At 39.1% G+C, this 26,339-nt stretch overlaps 1 protein-coding gene across 1 annotated transcript; it reads left to right on the forward strand.

Moving 5' to 3' along the window:
* Window positions 1-474: 474 nt before the first annotated feature.
* Window positions 475-2,979, forward strand: LOC129775820 (cytochrome P450 4V2-like). Its single transcript, XM_055780956.1, has 4 exons — window positions 475-844; window positions 904-1,287; window positions 1,349-1,981; window positions 2,039-2,979. The coding sequence occupies exons 1-4, from the start codon at window positions 682-684 to the stop codon at window positions 2,377-2,379; spliced, it is 1,521 nt and encodes a 506-aa protein (XP_055636931.1). The 5' UTR covers window positions 475-681; the 3' UTR covers window positions 2,380-2,979.
* Window positions 2,980-26,339: the final 23,360 nt, after the last annotated feature.

The raw sequence follows: 26,339 nt of genomic DNA on the forward strand, positions 1-26,339 counted from the left end.
CGGTGGCTTATGACAACTGCATTATAGAGTACAATGGATCTTATGACTGAAAATATTTTGTTTTGTATGACTATCCTCTACAGTTGCAACAGATGGTTAACCAAACTCTACATGCTGTAAATTTGAACTCATGGTGATGAACAACTTGAGCTAAATTTTCATCAACATATCGGTGGAACACCCAGCGCAGGTTTACAAAATACAAAATACACAAACAATACGTAATCTTATCAGTGAAGTTTAAAATCATACACCTAATTTATCTGGCGATAAGTACACTGCTGCCATTTTGATGATGTATGCACCTGAACCTCGATTGCACCGAGTCTCAGATAAAGATCCGAACGTATTGGACTTTGTCTGATGCAACTTCTGCGAATAAGACTCAGTCAAATCACGCATTGATTCACGAATTTCGTTCACATGAACGCTGTGTAAATGAGTAACACCATGACGTTGCTAAAATCCAGCGAATGGGCTCGTTATAAAGCTCACAGCGCTTCGAAGCGCTATCTCGTGTAATAGCCGTCTATCAGTTCGCAAGCTGCTAATCACAACTCTCAGCCGCTCGCGCTTTTTTTCTTTCCACTTTCAACTCGCGATCAGACGCGAGCTTCAGTTTACCACACAACACCCTGAGCCCAAAAAGAAAACAGTCGGTTTCGTTGGGGAACGTTCGAAATGTTGCTCATTATCACGTTAATTTTTGCCAGCGTTGGGTACGTGCTGTTTAGTTATCACAAAACTAGACAGAAGCTGCTGAATATTCGATCACACTTCGATGGACCTCATTCGAATTATCTGCTCGGAACGATGCCAATGTTCTACGGGAAAAGCATCCCAGGTTAGTTATTACCCTTGAGCGAATTAATGTTGAATTTGATAAACGTTCGTTTTCTGTAGATATTTTCGAAATCATCACCAATCTGCACAACATTCACGGCGAAGATATTGCAATTCTAGCGGCCTTCAATGAATTAGTGCTGGATTTGAGCAGCGCCAAAAATGTGGAGAAGGTACTGATGGCTAAATCCGTTCAAAAGTCATTCGTGTACGACTTTCTGCAGCCATGGCTTGGCACTGGTTTGCTCATATCTTCGGGGACGAAGTGGTTCCAGCGGAGAAAAATTATTACTCCGACGTTCCATTTCAAAATGTTGGAGAACTTTCTTGAGGTTTTCAACAAGGAGGCTGATGTTTTTGTTTCGAAGCTGGAGACTCGCGCTGGCAAGGATGAGTTTGACATCTACGACTACGTTACGCTCTATGCGTTGGACAGTATTTGTGGTGAGAAATTGAAACTTTCAAGAAATCTATGTTCCATTCAACACAAGTTACATTTCGACAGAAACCTCAATGGGCGTTCAAGTACACGCCCAGGATAACCCGAACAACGAGTACGTGAGTGCTGTCAAGCAAATGAGCACCTTCTTCCTGCGAAGAATATTCAGCGTCCTTCGATCATTCCCATCGCTGTTCGTGTTCTACCCTTATGCCAGAGAGCAAAAGCGGGTGATCATGGCGTTACACAATTTCACCAACTCCGTCATCGATTCCAGAAGTCGGATGCTGAAGGAAGAGAACGCTACCAACAAAGTAGCATTCGATCTTCAAGAGGAAAATCTTTACTCGAAGCGCAAGATGACGTTCCTCGATCTACTGCTCAACGTAACCGTCGATGGAAAGCAACTGAGTCGCGAAGATATCCGAGAAGAGGTGGACACGTTTATGTTCGAAGGTCACGACACAACCACGTCCGGAATTTCCTTTACGATTTATTATCTGGCGTTGTATCAAGATGTCCAGCAGCGATTGTACGAGGAAATTGATCGAATTCTGGGCAAGGGTAAAGCCACTACCATGCTGTCGAATGTCCAAATTCAGGAATTCGAATACCTCGATATGGTCATCAAAGAGTCACTCCGATTGGTTCCACCGGTTCCTATCATTGGCCGGAAGCTGGTCGAGGACCTTGAAATGAGTAAGTGGGTCTGTTTATTACTAAACAGAAATTTATAAAAATTAACTTTGCTTTCAGATGGTGTCACCATACCCGCCGGAACGAGCGTCTCCATTAAGATCTACAACATTCATCGTAATCCGAAAATTTGGCCAGAGCCAGAAAAGTTCGACCCGGAGCGGTTTGCAAAATCAAACGAAGATAAAAGAGGGCCGTACGATTATATTCCCTTTAGTGCAGGTTCGAGAAATTGTATCGGGCAGAGATACGCGATGCTTGAGATGAAAGTTACAATCATAAAGCTGCTAGCGAGCTACAGAGTACTGCCCGGTGAATCGCTAGGGAAGATGAGATTCAAGACAGATTTGGTTATTCGACCGAACGATGGTATTCCAATCAAACTTGTGCAAAGAGGCTAATATAGTTTTGTTATGAATAAATCATGTAATTTTAATGAAATTGGTAACCGTTTTTTTCGTGAGGAATGTCCTCACGACCTGCTGAAATACGGTGTTTCATAAAACAACTTAAACGAAAAATATTATATTCAATATTTATATGATTTTATTTGTGATGTGGAATGATATTTTGGCCTTGATTTTAAAAAATTCACTAAAAACTATCAGGTGTGCAAATTAAAAATATCTGTTTTTTGGAATTTGAAATTTTATTGCGAAAAAAGTAGAAGGGTCTGAGCCTAGGGGCACGGACCGAACTTTGACGTAGGACTGTGATTGTTCAGATCAGTTGTTTTTTTGAATTTAATTCTTTTCATTGTTCAGAAATATGTTAATTTAATTCATTTGAAACTCCAAGAGTAGCCCTGAAAAGGTCCGTTTGTTATATGTACTCATATCCGTCAAACGGTTTGTAAGAAACAAAGAGGAAAATGGTTCTGGCAGGATGTTCAACTGCCTGACAATGATTAATGAATATCAGTGTGACATATAACAGGGTAGAATGGTAGATGAATTATATATGGATCGGTAAATGAAATAAAATTATATCGTCATTGATTACATTGAATATGAAGTTTATGGGAAAGAAACAAAACATAAGCTGAAGATACTTACGATTTCGTGATATTTTAAGGTAAAATACACATGACCTTTTGATGATAAGGTAGCTTTATTGTTATTTGATAGTTATAGTATTGTGATTTCTTTCCATTGTCTTATTCTTATTATTAGTCTTATTATAAGGCATCAGGAGCAGTAGCTGTTTCGGTGAAATAATGTTCGTTTGCAAACTATCACAATAAAGTCGTATTGGTTATACTTCTCAATCTATCATAAATGAAATTGATTCATTGAAAATTATGGATATGAGTCATGAAGATTAATCATATTTCATTTCGTTTTATTTTTGTGATGTAATGTAATGCCGATCATAATAATAACGCGCATGATAATCGTTGCCATCCTCCTAGTATTGATATCATTTGTCGCTCGGAAGACACTCGCTTAACACATTGCTCACATGATTTCTCGTGTTTCGTGTCCCATCCGTTGCGGACCGCTCACGAGATTTCTCGTTTTTGCATTCCTTCTTTACGGACTTGTGTGAAATTATTGGATAAAAGTAATTGTTGCGTGCAAGTTTTTGTTCAACGTCTTGCTGGATTTAATGAATAATGAATTATTTCAATTGGAATAAATTGATTGTTTATCAAGTAACAACCTTCAAAATTATGCTCATTAGATAGAGAATTGAATAATTCACCTTTTCACATAATTAATTTTTTTCTTGATCGTGACAGAGAGAAGTTATAGACTGAAACGTAAGCATGAGTCAATATAGGAAAATATACAGAATTTTGAAAATCAAAAAAAGCTGTTCGAATAGAATTATCGAAGTTATTCGATAGAGAAATATTTTACCTATCTTCCAGCCACAATTTTATTAATCGAAAAAGGGTATGAGAATAGTTATAAGCCAAGTTGTATGGAAGAAATTAATTATGTTAAAGAAAATCGAAAAAAAAAGTTATTTGAAAGGACCCAAAACACATTCTCGAGATAGTACTTATTCGATATAGAATATTTTTATCTATCTTTAGCAAAATTTTCATTGGTTGGAAAAGAGTCTAAGAAAAAGTATGGGCCAAAATGTGTACGAGTTGTAAGAGGGAAATTCATAAGTTTATCAAAAATGGAAATATAACTTTTTAACACTTGAAAAAAAATGAAGAAACAGAGTGCGAAGTCGAAATTTTTAAGCGATTTTTGAAATGCTTTGAAATCGTGAAATATCAACGCATGAAGATGGAATATAAATTTCTTCAAAGCATAATTTACATGAATTTACACGGAATATTTCACAGAAAAAAAAATTATTTTTTTTTTGAATAATATTTGTATTTCGATGTATGTAGATGTAGTGGACAAACATATCGGGATCAATATTAAAAGATTTGTTTTAGTACTTTTCTGACGTAGGATTACGTCTTTCGGGAACATATTGGGGTACAAATTGAAAATCTAAAATCGAATACATCGTGAAAATTGTCCAATCAAACGCTTATTTCTCAGTCATTTCATGATGGATTGATGAAATTTTTCGATTTCGGCACTCCATAACATTTTTTGACGTAGGACTACGTCTTTCATTTCTATACCGGGGTGTAAAATCAAAGTTTCGAAAACGAAAGCGTTACGCCGGAGACCGAGATTTTGAGTGTTAATAGTTCCTAAACAACTGAACGAAATGGTATGATAAACACTTCATTCGAAAGATTAAATGTCTACGCGTTCTATACTTGTTACTTTCTGATCCAAAAACTTGTTTCAATAGTCTTAAATTTGCTTTCAAAATAGGCTATTGAAATCACCAATCGGTATATAAGCGAGCGCCGCTCGGAAATCCACTCAGTTCTAATTGAACAGCGATTGGACCATGTTGTCGCTGTTGTGGTGAAGCTCTTCATTTATCATGAAAGCGCGGATGAACGGTGTCACCAAGAGCCTGTTTGTGCACCTTAGGCCAGAAGGGAATCCATCAGGAGGAGAGTGATGCTACAAACGGTTCCCCGGGAAGATCTCGAAGCAGCCGCTACACACACACACATACACGCACGGAATTCTTTCCGTTTGGATCGAGAAAGATCCGGAAAATAATCTGCCAGTTCCTCTAGGAATTTAAAAATACATTCATGTGAAAGAGTTTATTTGAATGTTTTCTATCCATGTAACACTGTGACCAAATATGTTTCAATCGAGTGCTACTAACAGATGGTTATCGAGTTAGCATTAACCACTGGTGGGCTTCCAGTATCGAGGAAAATGTGGAAAAATCTAATCGTTACTGAAAATAATCTGCCAGTTCCTCTGGGAATTTAAAATTACATTCATATGAAAGAGTTTATTTTAATGTTTTCTATCCATGTAACACTGTGACCAAATACATTAGGTTTTGTGATTTTTCAATCAATCGCAATCAACAGGATAGCTTCTGAAGATTATTCTTCCCCATCAGTAGGATATTTCCGTATCCAATATTGGATGCATAAAACCTTGTGCCTCCAACGTAACGCTCTCGTTTTCGAAGTTCTCCAAATATTCATTCATTCAGAATGAATTCAGATTCAACTTCATACAAATGATCTCTAAATCAACGATAGTCCTACGTCACCCTTGCGGTTATACCATAGATATAACCCACTTCCTGTTTTTATATTGAAGAAAATAATATATGTCATGAAACTAACTATCGAACAATTGAAAAATTTCAACCCCTATCCTAACGGAAATACCCACTTCTGATTGGTCGAAATTGACGGCACATGCGGCGGGTCCCTAACAGAGACATCAAAACCAAGCTACCTGGGGGAAATCGGCATATCAAATACATAAAAGTAGGGGGAGCATTTGCTCGCACCGAAACGTGTTCCCTAACAGAGACATCGAAACCAAGCTGCCTGGGAGAAATCGGCATTGCAAATACATGAAAGTAGGGGGAGCTTTTGTTCCTACCGAAATGTATTCCCTAGCAGAGACATCTAAACCAAGCTGCCTGGGGGAAATCGGCATTGCAAATATATGCAAGTCGGGTGCATTTTTGTATTACAAGTAAGGTGCGCGATACGATTAATCTATATATATATAAATGGAGTGATGTCTGTCTGTCTATCTGATTCTTATAGACTCGGAAACTACTGAACCGATCGACATGAAAACTGGTATGTAGGGGTTTTTGGGACCGGGGAAGGTTTTCGTGATATTTTGAGACCCCTCCCCCCTCTCTAAGGGGGGGGGGGGCTGCCATACAAATGAAACACAAATTTCTGCATTACTCGAGAATTAATCAAGCAAATGAAACCAAATTTGGCATGTGGAGGTTTTAGGATGCAATAAATGTTTCTATGGTGATAAGATACTCCTTCCCCCTCTCTAATAGGGGGCTGCCATACAAATGAAACACAAATTTCTGCATTACTCGAGAATTAATCAAGCAAATAAAACCAAATTAGACATATCGAGGTTTTAGGGTGCAATAAATGTTTCTATGGTGGTTAAACACTGCACCCCCTTCTCTAAGGGGTAGCTGCCATACATACGAAACACAAATTACTGCATTACTCGAGAATTATTCAAGCATATGAAACCAAATATGACATGTGGAGGTTTTAGGATGCAATAAATATTTTTACGGTGGTTAGACACTCCACCCCCCTTTCTAAGGTGGAGCTGCCATACGCGTGTTAAGCAAAAAAGAGTTTACCGCGTAATCTATTCTCTTTATGGTTACGTGATTAGAAATCAACCCCCATTTGAAATTCGACTTTGCGCGCATCACACAGCCACGTTGTCCTGACGATGCGCGAGGTGTGGTCGAGACAACGGTCAACACGCATCGCAGTATGCTGAATTTCTGAAAGGCGTGAGCAGACGCGTGCAGAAACTGGATTGAAACGATTGGAAAACTAAACTATCCTGCAAATTAGAATTATTTGTTACTTTAAAATTAATATTAGCTTAATAAATACTTCAAATAAATTAGTTTATCGCGTAAAACTGGTGTTTGAGTGTTTTTGTGGAGAAAGTGTCCAGTAGTGAGGAATTAAGGGGATTCCTACCGTGAAGCACGTGACCGATTGTTGCTTATCGGTCCTCCCCCAACAGTTTCCGCAGGTGAGTGTGGACACGATTCGGCCATCAGTGGTAGAATTTTGACGGATAAAGCGCCCCTTTATTATTAATTTAACATTTTTCTAGCCATAATCGATTAAGAATATCGGAATATTTTCTTACTATTCGAGAGAGAAGAAACGAGAGAGAAATAAACGAGAGTCCCTTAACAGTTTCCGCAGGTGAGTGTGGACACGATTCGGGCATCAGTGGTTAAATTTTTACGGATGAAGCGCCCCTTTATTATTAATTTAACATTTTTCTAGCCATAACCGATTAAGAATGTCGGAATTTATTCTTACTATTCCAGGGGAAAGAAACGAGAGTCTGAATTCATAGAAAGAAAAAAGTGTTTTGATAAATATATACGATAAAGAATGCCTCCTAAAAAAAGAACAGCGATCGGTAGGTCTAAACCTAGAGTTTAAAAGTTTAAACTAGCGCGAGCCTCAGAGACGAGTGAGCAAAGAGATGAAAGATTGGCGTCCGACCGAGAGCGCCACGCTGGAGCGCTATCCGCTGAGTCCAGTGAACGCCGAACAACAAGACAACAATCCGACCGAGCGCGCCACGCTGAAGCGCGATCCGCTGAATCGAGTGAGAACCGAGCAGAAGAGAAAACAACCGATTTCAACACGCAGAAGCACATTCGGTTGAGTAGACTGAGAGAACTCCGCAGATACATGTTGTTCTGAGTACATGAAACACCGAGAAGCAAGACTGATCATCAACCGTGTAACAAGATATCCAACAGCATACCTGGATTGCTTGAAGAAATGAAAAAAATATATATAAAAGAATAAAATATTTAAAAATACAAATATTTAAGAATAAGATATTCAGGATATTTAAGAAAGAATTGCTGAGGCAACGAAGTTACGTTAACAGAAATAAAACAAAAACACAAAAACAAAAAAAATGTAACTCTGTAATCATAACCACACATCACCAAACGAATTTTAACAAAACTCATTCCGAAATAAAACCATAATCGTTTATTAAATTTATATTCATTTAGTTTTAAACGTAGCAACGCTCGCACCGGGTTCAGCTAGTTCTATCAAATAAAATTTACATTTGGAACTTTAATGTTGGTTGCTTAGTGAAATTTCATATCAATGACCGATCGTGAATTGTGAAAAATTTAGCACAAGTGTAAGTGTAAAATTGTAAATGGTAGTAGTTGTGTTAAAAATGGCTTGATATATGAAACGATTTATTTAAATTTTCATAAATAAAAACCAAGGTGTGTTCCCGCTCGAGAACGGGTCGTTTGGTCTAAGCTGTCCGTTTTGTTGTGTTCATTTTCACCCAAGGAAAGTTTATACGGCGAGAAAAATTGAAAAAGTGAAGAAATAGTGATTTTGCATTTGCTCTACATATAGTATTAGGCGTTGTTAGTCCAATTAAAATGCGCATTGGGTTGAATAAACACTAAAAAAGTAAAATTTATAAAATAAAATTACCTTTTACATTTCAAATGTTTTTTTTTATATTAAAGTAACTTGTTTTTACTAATTATAAAAATTGATAATTGTGTTCGATATTGATAATTATCTTATATTACATTGTTGAGTTTTTTTTTTCTTGATTTCATACATACATATCACAGGAGGCATCTCGTCTAGGATCACAGAGGGCGGTTTTCATCATATCTCGTTCCATTCGGTGTCTTTTATCTGATACGCACCATCCAACGACTGTTTACCATCCTTTTGTCAGCATTACTCGTTTGTGAACACTGGTGGAGTGAACAAACAATATCCAACAATCAAACAAAACGGCCCTTTTCAGAGCTACCAAATTATTATCAAAGAGTTTAACGATGTAATTATTCAAACATATCTAAAAACAATAGATAGCCTAACGGAATCCTACGTCAACTATGCAGTCGTGTCTCGAACACAACCCTACTGTGACTTTTTTTAGGAATTGTTTTTTTTTATTATGTTTCTCGATATATCATAGTAAGATGCACTTTCAGTATTTTTTTTTCAATTTTTGACGTAGGACTACGTCTAACCGGAAGATATAGCGGGTGAAATGGAAATCTAGGCACTGAACAAGTAGGAAAAAATGCAAGATTTGGAGCGCTTATAACTCGAGCATTTCTCAATAGATCGCAAAGGTTTTTGCATCAATTGATAGGAAATATATCTACGCATCTATCATAACGAATAACATTTCATTTTTCTTGATATAAATAATTGAATAATTGTGAAATATCAAGCATTGTCAAAATGCACTATGTGCCCATTTTTGATTGGTCCATTTTGTGCTCCTCAAATCGTACCGACAAAAACGGGCAACCAGAGCAGCAGCGAAATACAATGAAGCACGATTGGAAAGGAAAAAGAAAAAATGGGTGGGTTATATCTATGATATAACCGCAGGGTTGACGTGGGACTACCTTATCGTATCAATCATTTGTATGTATTGATTAAATTTTTGATTGAATGAACAATGAATGAACAGTTCTCTAATTCAATTGAATTCAATATATTTGCTTTATGAGTAAAAAGATTATATAATTACATATTCAATTCATGCATTGTGATAGATTATGTTCTTCGTTACAAGTAAATTTAATGACAGTCCTTTTACGTTTGGTATGATGCCTAGGACAAAATATGTGAACCGAAGAATTATCAAACGATTATTTCATTTTACGTTTCCTTCTGAAGTTTGCATCTCTCAAGCGTACCTACTTCTCGAACCGCGAATATGCTTGATTTGATGAACTTCAGGCATTCAGTTTCAATTTTGACATATACGTCGAACGCATATTGTTTAGGCGTCATCGCAGCAATTGGTTATCAACATCTTGCTAATCATCAAATTGTATGCATAGGAATTCAGTGAGCAGAATATATGAAGGCATATCCTGCAATGCAATCTTGAATAACCGAGCCAAAGTGTGGTGTTCGTACCCGCTTTTGTACTCTTTTGTACTCCCGGAAGACCGTGTTAAGGAAACATATTCTAGTTTGCACAAAGGCAAGCGAGTACAAAAGTACTCGCAGTTTGCATTTATTTGCAGAGCCGATTTCCCCAGACATTGTGGTTTTGAAGTCTGTGTTAGGCAAACACATTTAAGTCGGAACAAAAAAGCCCCCGACTTTCATGCATTTGCAATGCCGATCTCTCTAACGCTGCTTGGTTTTGAAGTCTGTGTTAGGGAACACATTTCGGTGAGAACAAAAGTCCCCATACTTTCATGTATTTGCAATGCCGATTTCCCCAAGGCTGCTTGGTTTTGATGGCTGTGTTAGGGAAACCGTAGATCGGGCCAATCAAAATGAGGCAGTTAGGGTGTTTAGATAACGCTTAAGATTTTACAGTTATTCAATTGTTTATATAATGAAAAATAACATTTTATTAATTACGATAGAAGCGTAGAAACATTCCCTATCAATTGATGCAACCACCTTTTCAATCCAGTAAGAAATGTTCGAGTTATAAGCATTCGGAATCTTTCATTTTTTCCTGCATATTCTGTGTTTAGGTTTTCATTTTACCCCCCATATACTCCGGTTAGACGTAGTCCCACGTCAAAAAATGAACGAAACATTGGTCGCAGTCTCACACATGCGTAATTCCCGAGCCAACCAGTCAGCTTAAAAATCCCCGCTCCGCTGCCGTAACGATCATTCTCATCCAAACCGTACACCACATCGTTTCGCATCACATCACATCAACAAACCAACACAAGCAGCCATGGTTGGATATGGCAAAGGAGGAAAAGTGAAGGGAAAGGCGTGTTGGTCTGGAGTTCCCCGCAAGGGTAGCTAGGCCGAGCGCGTTAGTACCAGTGCACCAGTCCACCTAGCCACCGTTATATAGTTTCGGCCGCCGAAATGGGTGGCAAAATTGCTCGCGACGATAAGAAAACCGGCATTCAAAACAGACCACATTCGGTTCGGTGGACATCAAGATAACAACAGGCAGTTGTAGCGAGTGGCGAGTGGCGAGTAGCAAACGCAATCGCAAAACGGCAGCAGGTAGAAAAAGGAAAAAGTTTGTTTATACAGGCTGCTTTGGTGGCAAAAACAGCTACCGTAAAACACGGTGCTTTTCAGGGCCATTAAACCTATTAAAGAAGAGTTATTAAAAGTTATTCACAATACCAATGCATTCTAAAGTGACATAATATGACATATAATATGAACTGATTTATTTTGTTTATGCTTGTTTTTGAACTTATTGGAGGTTGGGGTCTTTTAAATTGATCATTCAGTTTTCACAAACCCATGCATGGTTCCCGAATTGGAAGTGGCTTCAAATTACAACACATTGTATGCAGGATGGCATTCACGAATTTTCTCGGTAGCAAGTGTGAGGTGCGTGAAAGACACAACGTCCTATCCCTCGCAGTTGACAGTATAACAGTGATGTTGATATTATATACTGGCAACACTAGTTAGCCATACATTGGGCATAATTTCCTCTCACAACAGACAACTGTCGAGCCTGTAAGTCATACTCAATATTTATTCCCTGTGTCGGGTGATTTCACTGTAGGTTTATACCGACTACATTGAGGAACCTGTACAGTAAATATATGAATGCTTCACATTGGCGATCCTGCCGGATATTTAAATATGCAGTGAAATCACCCGACATAGAGAAAAGAAATTCTAAAAATATGGCGTGTTGGGACAACCGTCTGTGAAAATAAATGGCGCGTCGGGACAACCGCCAGAGGTACTGCGTGTTGGAATTACCGCTTGAAAAATAGCTTAACAACCGCTTGGAAAAATGGTGCGTCGGGACAACCGCCTGAAAACTGCGTGTTGGGAAACCGCTTGGAAGTGGCGTGTCGGGACAACCGCCTGAAAACCGCGTGTTGGGAAACCGCTTGGAAGAGACGTGTCGGGACAACCGTCTAAGAAAGCTGCGTGTTGGGACAACCGCTTCAGCAAAAGAATGGTGGCGGAGCAGCCACCCAATGTCGGCGAGTTGGAATGGCTGCAGAAGTGATAATGCGAGTTGGGTTGATAGCATATTAGCTTCCAACTCAATCATCAGGGTTTTCTTCAGAGAAAGTAATGCGGGAAGGAAAATCCAAAGGTTTTCGCCCCTATTAGACCGTGGAGGAGCACATAGTCACTGTAATGGTCGAGTGACAGTCTGAAACTAGGGGAAGTTCCGGATTTGACACCGAACGTTACATTGTGGAGAGCATTGTACACCGTTTCATTAATGATAATCAGCTGGATAACCTAAAGTAGAGGTTTTAGCGAGCAGTATATCCACAACTGACATGCCTGCACCAAGAAAGGTTTCAATTCTGTTTCCATTTCTTATTAAGATAGTTGGAATGTATGTATCTTCTCCCGTTAATAACGTGGATATTTGTTCCGGTGTGCAGCGTATGGAGAAACTACGGATATTTTCGTTGCCATTTCCTGGTAGGTTTTTTGTATGCGAGTATTTATAATTTGACTCTGTGGAAATTTAGATGATACAGGAACAAGAAAAGAATAAAAAAAAACACAAGCAATGAACAATTTTGACGGTTGCGTGTTATTGAGTGCGTACAGTACTTGCTTACATCTATTGAGTGCGTGCAGTACTTACTTAGATCTAGCCCATGATTATATATACAAGTGAAGCAACATCATTACTTCAATAGAAAGAGGATTACGGTTTGTCGAGCGGGGGTTGTTTGTTTTGTTATTGCTAGGGTATGCCATTTTCGCATTTTCACATGCGAGAGCGAGATACGAGAGATGAACTGTGTGAGAATGAAATTCTACAAAATCCTTCCTTCTTTTTCACATAAATTCGAGAATGCCACATGATTGCTTCATCTGGTATATATAGGCACTAGCCAAAGTATACAAAACAAGGCAGTCCATTCCCACAAGTAGACATCCAATTTGGATGTGTAATATGTAATATGTAATATGTCAGCTTTATCGAACTGCATTTATGGATATCACCCAGAGAATTTGCCCCCATTTTTCGTTCCTTTATAAAATCATGCTAGTTACAAAACACCTTTCTGAATTATAAACCGTTTTACAAGTGTTACGCAAATGGGAAGAATAGATAGAGTATGCAGATCAGTATAGACCGTTGGGATTGTAATCAGATAAAATGCACGCAGCAGTACATTTTTTTAATCCGTTTACACTATTTCAAGTATTCTGTAGCGTTGATTGAAGAAATTAAAATAAATTGAAATGACAAATCATGACACAAAAAAGTAAAATAACATAAAAAGAATAAGGGAGAAGGAAGATGTGAGGTGCGTGAAAGACACAACGTCCTATCCCTCGCAGTTGACAGTATAACAGTGATGTTGATATTATATACTGGCAACACTAGTTAGCCATACATTGGGCATAATTTCCTCTCACAACAGACAACTGTCGAGCCGGTAAGTCATACTCAATATTTATTCCCTGTGTCGGGTGATTTCACTGTAGGTTTATACCGACTACATTGAGGAACCTGTACAGTAAATATATGAATGCTTCACAGCAAGAACTGCTTTCTTTGGTTGATAACTGATGTTGAAAATTGACTGACGTTACATCTGCATTGTATAGAAACATAACTAAGGAGCAACATGATGAACTATGTATTTCCTGCTGCTCTGTTCTTATTTTAAAGGACTTTATTCCGAAGGTCATCCGTCCCTATATTTACTGTTGGTTTTTCAGAACGCTTATAGCTCATCTGTTTCTCGACAGATCTTAAAGTTCGTCTCCAAATCCTCAGTTCTTTTTCATTTTTATTTACATTGTTTGTGGAGACTACAAATCTTACAATTCATTCGTCTCCGAAACCACAGTTTAAGGTACGGTAATGTGAAATTTATGATAGTGAATGAGCTGAGGACCACTATGCATTCCTTATCATAGCCATCATTTTGATTTTACGATATGTGCATACGCCAAAGGATGCCCGGAGTTGAACATTCAATAAGTAAAAATATCAAGAAGCAACTATAAGATAGTGAGAAAAAATTGAGAAAGTTTGTAAAAAAACGCAAAAAACACAACACCAAAAGTTCTTTTCAGAACCCCCAACATGTTCATAAAGAGTGAACAATAAACTAATCCATTTTTCAGTTAGATAGGTAGGTATTCACCGAGGAGAAGAAAATTAAACAATATATTTAGCAAAAGCTGTCCCCTATATATAGTCCTACGTCACTCCGGTTATGTCCCTGACATTACCCACCCGTCTTTGTTTTTCGAATAATCAAATAAATGTTCCGAATAAATGAAATGATTTTCAAAAAAATATCAAAAATTGAAGCATTCACTTCTCACAAAAGAACGATAACCAAAATGACGTAACATCAGTTATGATTCATTAGGTCGGTCGAACACGCGTACTTCATTAGCTATAATCCACTCCAGTACTCCGCTTCCAAGTTTGAATGAAATTAATGATAGATTTCTATATCAATTAACACCTACATCAGGGTACTATCGAGAAACGGGAACACAACCCCTTGATTGTAGAGATTCCCCGTTGACAAGGAGACTCCACCGAATTGGAGCTCCCATAACCCATATTTTGTCGAACAAGTTTAACCTAATTTACTACCCTTGCGTTCGATGATGTTCGCTCTAATTGGTGTAATCCTTATTAATTATCAGCGCGGAGCATTTTTCCGCCTTTCTTCACGGGCCGATACAAAAATGCGCAGACACTTCCGTAGAAAACGATCTCCTGCTGGAAACAACATCCTCCGGCATCCGGCGAAAATGGAGCACGGCCTTTAAACATTTTGACACACCGAACTGCTCTGCCTTTCGTCACGAACGTCGTCCGTCTCTCATCCCAGCCGCATTGTATTCCGTCGGTGAAAGTATAGTACCACTGATTAATACCATCCCTTTGAGACTCATAACTCATTTACTTAACATTTTCTCATTTTACGCTATCTTCTTCCGACGCTGCCTCGGCACTCGATTATTAATGGTGTCGTACCTCCCCCATCCTTGGCATCACTGGTTGTCGACTACAAGCCTGCAGCCTGCCTAGCTGCCTTCCGCATCGACTTGGCATCCACCACGAATCGCTGTTGAAATACGTCTCACCGCCCACCCGATTAAAGACAACGATAGCGGGGGTTGGGGCGGATGGCGAGGACGACATCGAGCCAATTGCCGAGCAGCAGCAACCAGCGCTTCCCCAGGTCATGATAATGTTATCGTTTGGAATGAAATTGTTTTCAGCGGCGATTAATTTGTCAGCTTCTTGTCGTAATTTCCTTCCGCCCATCGATGGGAAGTGTGCGAGACCGGTTTGCTCTTGCCGTTTTGGCTGGCGACGGGTCATCGGATGGCGGGGTCTTATTGCAGTGCTGCTGTGGGGTGCGTTATGATTTATGGTCGAGGCGATCAAACGGTTCACTCCCGCGCAGGGATTCAATTTGGTAGCGCAGTTGATTTTGAAGTTATTCTGTTAGAATGAATACAGGTGTTGAAACACAAGTTATAAACTTTTGTGGGATAATAGAGTCTATTGTTAGCATGAGTGCTTGCCCCCTTTGGTTTTGTTTTCGATAAATAAGGCATTAAACTCTTGAAACATAAAACAATAAAACAAATGTAGGGGACATAATTGGAGAGATGTAGGATACACAAATGGTTGTCATTTCAAATATTTTGTATCATTTTCATTTTTTTTTTATTCATATGATAATGCGAATAGGGCGTAAAGTAATCTACCAAGACCCGGAAAGTTGTATTGTTTTTGTGGTTCTGGAAAGAACTTTCAGTGCTTTCTTTGGCGTTGGTGATGCTGAACCATAACTTTGGTACTGTCTCTTGGCTTGTTTTAGTGAGGTTTTTCAGCTAAACGTTTATTCGACAGGGATGATTAGGTGAAGATAATGAAGATGATGGTTTGTATTATAGAGGCTCATAGCCTTGACAATTTGGAAAACTAAACGTAAACTCTTATCTCTCGGCCCAGAGAAAGGCCATTTGGACGTCCTCGCTACCACCGTCGGCTTGTTGCTAGCTGGATGACCGAGAATGATGTTTTGACGAATGAGTGAGTGTTTCATTTCGGAAACTTCAAACTAAAACACTCAGTAGTTTTCAGTATCTCTTAGCAAATTCATATCTCATATAATCATATAATCCATAAATTATACTATGCAGCCAATTTTGCAGAACAACATAAGAAAATCCGTTGTGCTCATTGAAACAAATTTCAGTTTTCAATCAATTTTAATTGATTTAGGCAAGAAACTCCTTAACAGTCCTAACTGAGCTGGATTAAAACATGTACAGTTTTTGTATCGATACATATTGTAAATACACATCATCGTGTTTTCGGCGAATTTTCGAATACGAACTTCGAATAAATTAGTCGTGCTATAGTTAACTGTGACTGGATCCAGCTACTTGATAACTACATCACAATGTTCACTCTCGCGTCTATTAAATTATTTCGCAGCATTCGCAAACATCAGCTCAATGGGACCGGCCAAGGATGTCGGACCTACAATTGACTGCTTCACTCAAGTTACGTCAAGCGTAAAGAGAATAATCTCAAACGCAACCCTAAAAGTTTTTAGACTTTTATGAATGAAAAACGCAAAACGAACAGTCTTCCAAAATCTTTGTTTCTTGATGATAGAGTAACCGAGCCTCGTATATCAGTTTGTGAACTGTTCGCAAATCATTCTTCAAGCGTGTTCAAAAAGAGCCATATCACGGATTAGACTATAGGCCTGGCGTTAGATAATGTACCTAGAAACGTGAATGAGACAGAACAAAAGCGTTCTTGACTCAATTCGTAAATAAGAATCTTTACTTTATTATAGAGAAAATATATTACTTTATTACTTGTTACTTTATTATAGAGAAAATATATTTGAAATGGAAAAGCTAATTTCATTTACAATTCTTACTTTCTGAGTGCTTATTCAATCCATTTTCATTTTCGCTTGAAACCCATAGGGACACGGAACTCCTTAATTTTCCCAATTTTTCTCGTCGCATGAACTTTCTTTGGGAGAAAAAAAATCGTTTCATATTTCAAGTCGTTTTAACACAACCGCTACCATATACAATTTTACAATGCATGATCGGTCATTGATATGAAATTCAACAAAGCAACCAACATCAAAGTTCCAAGAATTTAAATTTTATTTATATTCTATCTACGATTACGATTCTACATAAGTTCTATTCAGTTGATTGAAACATCATTCTTCAATCAATCCATCGAAAGATTCTTATTGGAACGAAAATAAAATAAAAACTCGTTCATCGCTCCCAACTTATTCGCCAGCACGTATGCAATCAACAATGCCCACGCTATTTACAATGAGCACCATCCATTTGTGGACGTCGTTTGTTAAACTATCGACCACGAGAGTATTTATATGCTGATTTCCCCCAGGTATCTTGGTTTTGATATCTCTGTTAGGGAATACATTTCGATGGAAACAAAAGCTTCTACTTTCATGTGTTTGCAATGCCGATTTCCCCCAGCTGGGTTTAAATGGCTCTGTTAGGGAACACACTTCGGTGGGAACAAAAGTTCCCTTTACTTTGATGTATTTGCAACGCCGATTTATCCGTATCTTGAATTTCGACCAATCAGAACGAGGTATTTCCGTTTGGAGATTTTTCGATTGTTTGATAGTCAGTTTCATATGATATATTATTTTATCCATTGTGATGAATTGTTATGGAGTGCTCAGATTGATTGATGCAAATATCTCGTAAATACATCAGGAAATAACTGACCAATAATTGTAGGTACATGAGCCACCGCATGCGTCGGTAATTTCGACCAATCAGAAGTGGGTATTTCCGTTAGGATAGGGGTTGAGATTTTTCAATTGTTCGATAATTAGTTTCATGACATATATTATTTTATTCAATGTAAAAAAATTTTATGGAGTGTCGGAATTGATTGACGCTAAAAACTCATCAATCCATCATTAAATAACTGAGCAATAAGCGTTTGAAATTGGACAATTTTCACTATGCGCTCGATTTTCGATATTCATTTTGTACCCCATATATTCCCGAGAGACGTAATCCTACGTCAAAACAAACAATGTTAACTGCTTGGAAATAGGCTGTATATTTGCCTCAGCAGAGATTCATTACTAATACCCTAGCGTAAATAATTCCGTCCCGCTATCTCCCCTCCTTGTTTATATTTATCATTACAAATGGGGTTTCAGCGTAGCGAAGATGCACTAATTTTACGTACGGGTTATGAAGCAGCACGTACGCACACCAATATCCATATATCGATGGCTTGAAGCAACTAAATATACACACACTTATCTCTGTTTTGCGCTCTTCTCAACAGAAGCCCTTTCTGTTAATATAGTCAGTCTAGATAAGCTTAGCTGTCATCCTTTGTGGAAAGAAAGCGAGACCAAATCACTGACAAAATTCTAGAACATTTATTCTATTGGTGAGCTGACGATAGCCTAGCTTGATGATTCTCCACATAATTGTGTAGCTCAAAACATTAATGCAATGGCGTCAGCCAGAGACATCAGCGAGTGAATAATTTAGTCCACAGCTCAGTCCAAAACGAAGACATGTGATGGCCCAAAACAAGGAAGAACAAGCGATGTTCATTTTTTCGTATCTAGAACGATACTGAAAGTTTGCCTTTCCTTCCTTTTCTTGTTGAATTTAAGAGACTTTAAACTTCTTCAGTTCATTCGCCTCTAGCTTTCAAAAAGGTCCTTGGAAAACTCTACTCTTTCCTCATATTACCCCTCCATCCCCATTGCCTTGAGAAAACCATTCGATCCCTCGCCGTCCAGCTCGCCCAGCAAAGGTGTTGTCCGGTCGGTGTCTTCACGAAGAATGAAGTTTGCCTCAGCAATATCCAGTGTTTGTACTCTAGGCAACTATTCTCATTCGTTCTTTTTCTTTTCCTTTGTTCACGGAGACTTGACATCTTATGATTTCCCCTTCGTTGCTCCTCGATAAGTTGCTCGCTATTGACAGCTCTGTTCGGGAAAGCACACAAATGGGCAGAACTGATCTGACGAACGTTGTTCTGCCATATAAATTATTTCTAGTGCATATTTTGGTTATTAAATAAAAAAATAAAACACACCTACGATAGTGATTGAATGTTTTAACGATCTATAAAATGTGATGTGATTGTGATAGAACAAATGAGAATTTGATTGTCTGAATTTGAGACTCTAAGAACAAATGTGAAAAATGTAAAATATAAAACAAATGAAAATTATTACCCGAACGAATCGCAATTTTGCTTTCTGTAATCCGTTCAACTCACGACCAATCGAGTTGTGCTAAAAATTATTTACAATTTTAATTACTATTTCGTTCAAAATTTTTCCTCACTTGCAGATAGTTTGTTACTCTTTAATATAGAACACATATTGGATACGGGAGATCTGATTTCCATTTTAAGTTTATGTTTTAAAGGCGTGGCGAGGTTGCTAAATTTGTATAACTCCATTGGGCTTAAGTTCAACGGATTACAAATTGCAAGCCATTCTGGAAATTCTAACTCGATCGAATTTCAGAATACGGGTGAGTTCAAGGCATGTTGCTTGGCATAAATCTTGGAAACTCCGAGAAACTTACACCATTTACTATCTCAGTAGATATTTCTTCCACTCTTCTCAAAGAATTCTCTTCTGATGTGTACTGTGGTCACCCATATTACTTGGCACTCAGAATTTTGTAAGAATCCGTCGAACTGTTTCGGAGGAGTTCGACCACGAACATCGTGACACAAGATTTTTATACAATTTATTAAATTACAATTTTTTTTTGTCCTTTATTAAAGAGAGATAAAGGCAAAGAAATTATTTGAAATTATCAGTAAGAGACTGGAAATAAATTTAATTATTATGCTGAGAAAAAATAATTTAATAAAAAAACGTTAAAAAATCAAATAATATAAATATATGCCTCATGTAAATGAATCAATGTAATTTGAATAATTTTAATGTTGAAAATAATGTAAACATGATTTTCTGAAACGTTTATAACTTTATAAATTGTGAAAATAATAATTTTAGTACAGAGTGGACAGTATCCAATTTCTTTTCGCTTTATATTAGGCTGTCAAAAAAGTCCTGCGGTATTTCCGCGAGGTGTCGTTGTAAGCGCGTAGTTCTAGTTGTATTCATTGTATCGAGTCATACTATAGCTTGTTGGAAAGGTATTTTTGCGCGCTATAATATAGTCCTTGACAGTGTTTTGTTTGGTTAAGTCGTTCGTGAGTTATAGTGTCGCAAATATGGAGCAAAATAAAGAGAAAATCCGACATATTTTACAGTACTACTATGACAAAGGCAAAAATGCATCTCAAGCTGCCAATAAAATTTGTGCAGTTTATGGACCCGATACAGTTTCCATTTCCACCGCACAACGATGGTTTCAACGTTTTCGTTCTGGTGTAGAGGTCGTCGAAGATGCGCCACGCTCCGGAAGGCCTGTCGTCGAAAATTGCGACAAAATCGCTGAATTAGCCGAGAAAGACCGGCATAGTAGCAGCCGTAGCATCGGCCAAGAGCTGGGGATAAGTCATCAAACCGTTACTCGGTTCTCGCCGTTTTTGCAGAGGATATAGTCGTGAAACATCTAAATTAGTGGATTTAAATAACATTTTCGGGTGCTCCCTTGGCCGAGTGGTTAGCGTCATAACTAACATGCCGGGTGTTCGAGTTCGATTCCCGTTCTGGTCGTGGGAATTTTTCGTCAAAGAAATTTCCTCCGACTTGCACTGTGATCACGCGTATTCTAGAGCTTGCCACTCAGAATGCATTCGAGCCGTGTTATTTGGCATAGAAATCTCAACTAAGTACTAATAAAAATGACGCAAGTAATACTACGTTGAGATGGCGAAGTTCCTCTAGGAACGTTAGTGCCATTGAAGAAGAAGAAGAAGAAGAAATAACATTTTGAAAATGGAAAACAAGAAGTCAACTTCTTTATCAATTTCGCTACAATATCATTTTATATTGGGTTGGGTAAATAGAAATGTCGTATTTCTTTTCGAAATTTGGCACTTTATTTAACATACTTAAAATTATCCAATTTAAGTCAAATATGCGCCGTTTTGTTCGCAAACTTGTTGCCATTTAGGAGGCAACTTCATTAACGCGCTATAACTTGAGACTGAAAAGGACAATCACAACACTGTCAAAACGACACTTGTAGCACAGATTGTCGTCTTCAAATAGCCGTATAGTATGACTCGATGCGATAAGTACAACACAAGATATGTTTAAGTGTTGCCATATATTGACAATATACGACATTTCTTTTTCCCCAACCTAATACATGTTAACCTTGTATTTTAAAGTTACTGAAATTACTCGGATGGGGCCAGACAAATTACGAGTTGTCGTCTCTTGCAGGACCCAAGCGAATGCAATAACGCGTTGTGATCTCTTTGCGATTGAGTATCGCGTATACGTACCCTGTTGCAACGTTGAAATAGACGGTGTAATAAACGAAAAGGGTTTGACTCGAAAAGAGATACTCGATGGTGTCGGTCGCTTCAAGAACTCCTCACTTAAAAGTGTGAAGATTCTTGAATGCGATCGACTGAAGTCTGTGTCACTTAAAAATGACAAACGAGTTCTCAATCGGACAAACTCTTTTCGTGTGACATTTGAGGGTTCCGCTCTTCCAAACTACGTTGCAATAGGTGCACTTCGTTTACCTGTTCGGTTGTTTGTACCCCGGGTAATGAAATGCAACAAATGCATGCAACTCGGTCACACGGCCGCCTATTGTTGCAACAAAAAACGATGCGCAGATTGTGGAGAGAGTCATGATGGGACTTCTTGCGCAAAAGAGCGCAAGTGTCTTCATTGCGACGAGGCTCCACATGATCTTTCTCAATGCCCGGTGTACATACAACGAGGGGAAAAACTCAAGCGTTCCTTAAAGGAACGTTCCAAGCGGACTTATGCAGAAATGCTTAAGAGTTCCGCTTCAACGACTCAGGACAATCCCTACTCCATTCTGCAGAACGACGAGCCTGTTGCTGACGCTCCCAATGCAGGAAGATCCGGTACATCGCAGGATGCCATTAGGAAAAGAAAAATTACTTCTTTTCCATCACTCCCCAGAAAGAAGACCGAAACTTCCCAAATTGGAATGAAACCTCGTATCGAACGTGCTGAGAATAGACCGAAGCAAGTACCTCCTGGTTTAAGCGGTTCTTCTACGCACCAGGGGTCCTCAGCACTTCCCGGAGCAGAGCCCAACACGTCTGTTCCTTTTTCGCGGTCGAGGCAACAGCCACAATCTGGCTTGCTTGCGCTTTCTGACCTGGTGGACAATATTTTAAATGCTTTAAATATAAATGACCCTCTTAAAAGCATAGTATTATGTTTGCTCCCGATTGTGAGAACATTTTTGAAAGAAAAATGTGGTTTTTTAGCAGCGTTCATTTCCCTCGATGCCTGATTCAGTGCAAGAGGTCAAGGATCTGACCACTGTAATACAGTGGAATTGCAGAAGCATCATCCCTAAACTAGATCAATTTAAATTTTTAATTCATAGTTCTAACTGTGATGTATTTTCCCTCTGTGAAACATGGCTTTCTTCAGCCGACGAACTGAATTTCCACGATTTCAACATTATTCGCCTCGATCGAAATGACTCGTTTGGTGGCGTACTATTGGGGATAAAAAAATGTCACTCCTTCTATAGAGTCACTCTCCCATCGATGACAGGCATTGAAGTTGTCGCTGGCCAGACACAAATCAATGGCAAAGACCTCTGCATTGCCTCGATATATATTCCTCCAAGAACTATGGTTGGCCGCCATCAGTTTTTTGATATCATCGAGGCACTGCCGGAGCCGCGGCTAATCTTAGGTGACCTCAACTCCCATGGAACAGCATGGGGTTCACTCTACGATGACAACCGTGCCACTTTGATTTATGATCTGTGCGACAACTTCAAATTGACAGTTTTGAATACTGGGGAAGCAACTAGAATAGCCAACCCTCCTGCACGGGCAAGCATGCTAGACATATCACTTTGCTCTTCTTCGTTATCCCTGGATTGCACGTGGAAGGTAATCCAAGATCCCCACGGTAGTGACCACCTGCCAATAATTTTATCGATCGCCAATGAATCAGGATCTCGTGAGTCAGTCGATATTGCGTATGACCTCACGAAAAATATTGACTGGAGAAAATTTGCAGAAATAATATCTGAAGCACTTGTTTCAATGCATGAACTTCCTCCACTCGAAGAGTATAACTTTATATCGAGTTTGATTTACGAAAGCGCACTTCAAGCTCAAAAGAAACGTGTTCCTGCTACCACTTTCCGACGTCGTCCTCCATCACTTTGGTGGGACAAGGAGTGTTCAAAGGTCTACCTTGAAAAATCATCCGCTTTCAAAAAATTCCGGAAAACTGGATTAGTGGAATGGTTTCGAAAGTACCAAGCTCTAGAAGCCAAACTAAAAGGTCTGATTAAAGTAAAAAAGCGTGGATATTGGCGAAAGTTTGTCAATGGTTTGTCAAGGGAGACCGCTATGAGCACTCTTTGGAATACGGCTAGGAGAATGCGTAGCTGGAACCATACAAATGAAAGTGAGGAATACTCTGACCGTTGGATTTTCAAATTTGCAAGAAAGGTTTGTCCCGATTCCGTTCCTGCACAAAGCGTCGTACGCGACATTCCGCTCCAATGCGACTATGAGAATTTTTCGATGGTAGAATTCTCAATTGCCCTCCTCTCATGTAACAATTCAGCTCCTGGGTCGGACAAGATTAAATTCAACTTGTTGAAGAATCTTCCCGACTTGGCGAAACAGCGTTTGCTGAACTTGTTCAACAAGTTTCTGGAACTGAATATTGTCCCACATGACTGGAGGCAAGTGAGAGTGATAGCCATACGAAAACCCAACAAGCCGACTTGCGATCACAACTCGTATAGGCCGATTGCAATGTTATCCTGTATTCGCAAATTGTTAGAGAAAATGATTCTACTTCGTTTGGACAAGTGGGTTGAAGCGAACAATTTGCTGTCAAATAGGCAGTTTGGCTTCCGCCGAGGTAAAGGGACGAACGATTGTCTGGCGCTGCTATCTTCTGAAATCCAAATCGCATTTGCTCGCAAAGAACAAATGGCTTCCGTTTTCCTCGATATCAAAGGGGCATTTGATTCAGTTTCCATGGAAATTCTCTCAGAGAAACTTCATAATCGTGGACTTTCACCAATTCTGAATAATTTCTTGTACAATTTACTGTCAGAAAAGCACATGTTTTTCAATCATGGCAGCTTGAAATCTTCTCGATACAGTTTTATGGGCCTACCACAAGGCTCCTGCCTAAGCCCCCTCTTGTACAGTTTTTACGTCAATGATATGGATGATTGTCTAACTAGAGACTACACGCTGAGACAACTTGCAGACGATGGAGTTATTTCCATCACGGGTATTAATCCCGTCGTTCTGCAAAAGTCGTTGCAAGATACCCTGAACAATCTGTTCACGTGGGCCCTCAAGCTGGGTATCGAATTCTCTACGGAGAAAACTGAAATGGTCGTTTTTTCTAGGAAGCACGAACCCGCCCAATTCCAGCTTCACCTATCCGGCAAAACGATCAAGCACTCGATGTTTTTCAAATACCTTGGAGTATGTTTTGACTCTAAATGTACCTGGGGAATACACATTGCGTATTTGAAACAGAAATGCCAGCAAAGAATCAATTTTCTCCAAACAATAACCGGAACATGGTGGGGTGCCCATCCAGGAGACCTCATTCAGTTATACAAAACAACGATATTATCAGTGTTAGAATATGGCAGTTTTTGCTTCCGATCAGCTGCCAGGATTCATATTCTCAAGCTGGAGAGAATACAATATCGTTGCCTGCGTATAGTCATGGGGTGTTTGCATTCGACACATACGATGAGTCTCGAAGTTTTGGCAGGAGTACCCCCGCTTACTCTTCGGTTCACAGAATTATCCTACAGATTTCTCATCCGTTGCAAGATCATGAATCCATTGGTGATTGATAACTTCGAAAATCTACTCCAGCTGACTCCTCAGTCAAGTTTTATGTCTTTATACCATGAGTACCTTACCCACGACGTGCACCCTTCACCAGGCATCTCCAACCAAGTTTGCTTCCCATACTTTTGCAATTCCTCTGTCATTTTTGATCTGTCCATGCGACAAAAAATCCATGGAATCCCAGATCATCTACGCTCCGATTATATTCCGCCGATATTTTCGGCAGAATATGGGAAAGTTAGATCTGATAAAATGTTCTTTACTGACGGTTCACACATAAACGGGTCCACTGGCTTCGGCATCTTCAATGAAAATTCCAGTGCCTCTTTCAAACTCAAAGATCCTTGTTCCGTGTATGTCGCTGAACTGGGTGCGATATACTACGCACTGGGGATCATTGAAACATTGCCCATCGACCACTATTTTATTTTTTCAGACAGTCTCAGCGCAATAGAGGCAATCCGCTCAATGAAAGTTGATAAACGCTCATCTTATTTCCTAACAAGAATAAGACAACTATTGAGTGTTTTGGTCGAAAAATTATTCAAGATTACCTTAGCATGGGTTCCCTCTCATTGCTCGATTCCGGGGAATGAGAAAGCGGACTCGCTAGCTAAGGTGGGCGCTTTAGAAGGCACACTTTTTGAAAGGCAAATTGCTTATAATGAATTTTTCCACATTCCTCGTCAGTACACGCTCGTAAGTTGGCAGCGCATGTGGAGTGGAGATGAGTTCGGTCGTTGGTTACACACGATTATCCCTAAGGTCTCGACGAGTGCATAGTTCAAGGGATTGAATGTAGGTCGTGATTTCATTCGCGTGATATCTCGGATACACGGGCCAAAGGTTGTGCAGTCCACTGATGATTCAACAAGAGCCAAAGGTTGTACCGCTCATGACAACTCTACATGAACTGATGATTGCGCCGGTTAGTGACCATTCTATCCTGGATTCCTCGAGTCGAGAAAGACGCACCACGCTAGATATGAGGTACAGACTAGGGGGGCGTTGCTGATTAATGGTCAGCTGCATTCCAATAGGAAGTATCCCGAGTCGGGCACACGTACAGAGCATTGGAGACAGCAACATCCGAATTACGAAAACACTTGTAATACTAACCTCGAGCCAACCGCGAGTAATCGGTTACATATTACTAACATAGATAATAAGAAAAATTGTCAAAGTATTGAACTCCCGGCCCCGTGAGGCTAACGCCATATGAGCCTTGATAAAAATATATATTTTGGGAAAAAAAAAACCTT

Source organism: Toxorhynchites rutilus, chromosome 3, assembly GCF_029784135.1.
Source record: "Toxorhynchites rutilus septentrionalis strain SRP chromosome 3, ASM2978413v1, whole genome shotgun sequence".
Classification (NCBI taxonomy): domain Eukaryota; kingdom Metazoa; phylum Arthropoda; class Insecta; order Diptera; family Culicidae; genus Toxorhynchites; species Toxorhynchites rutilus.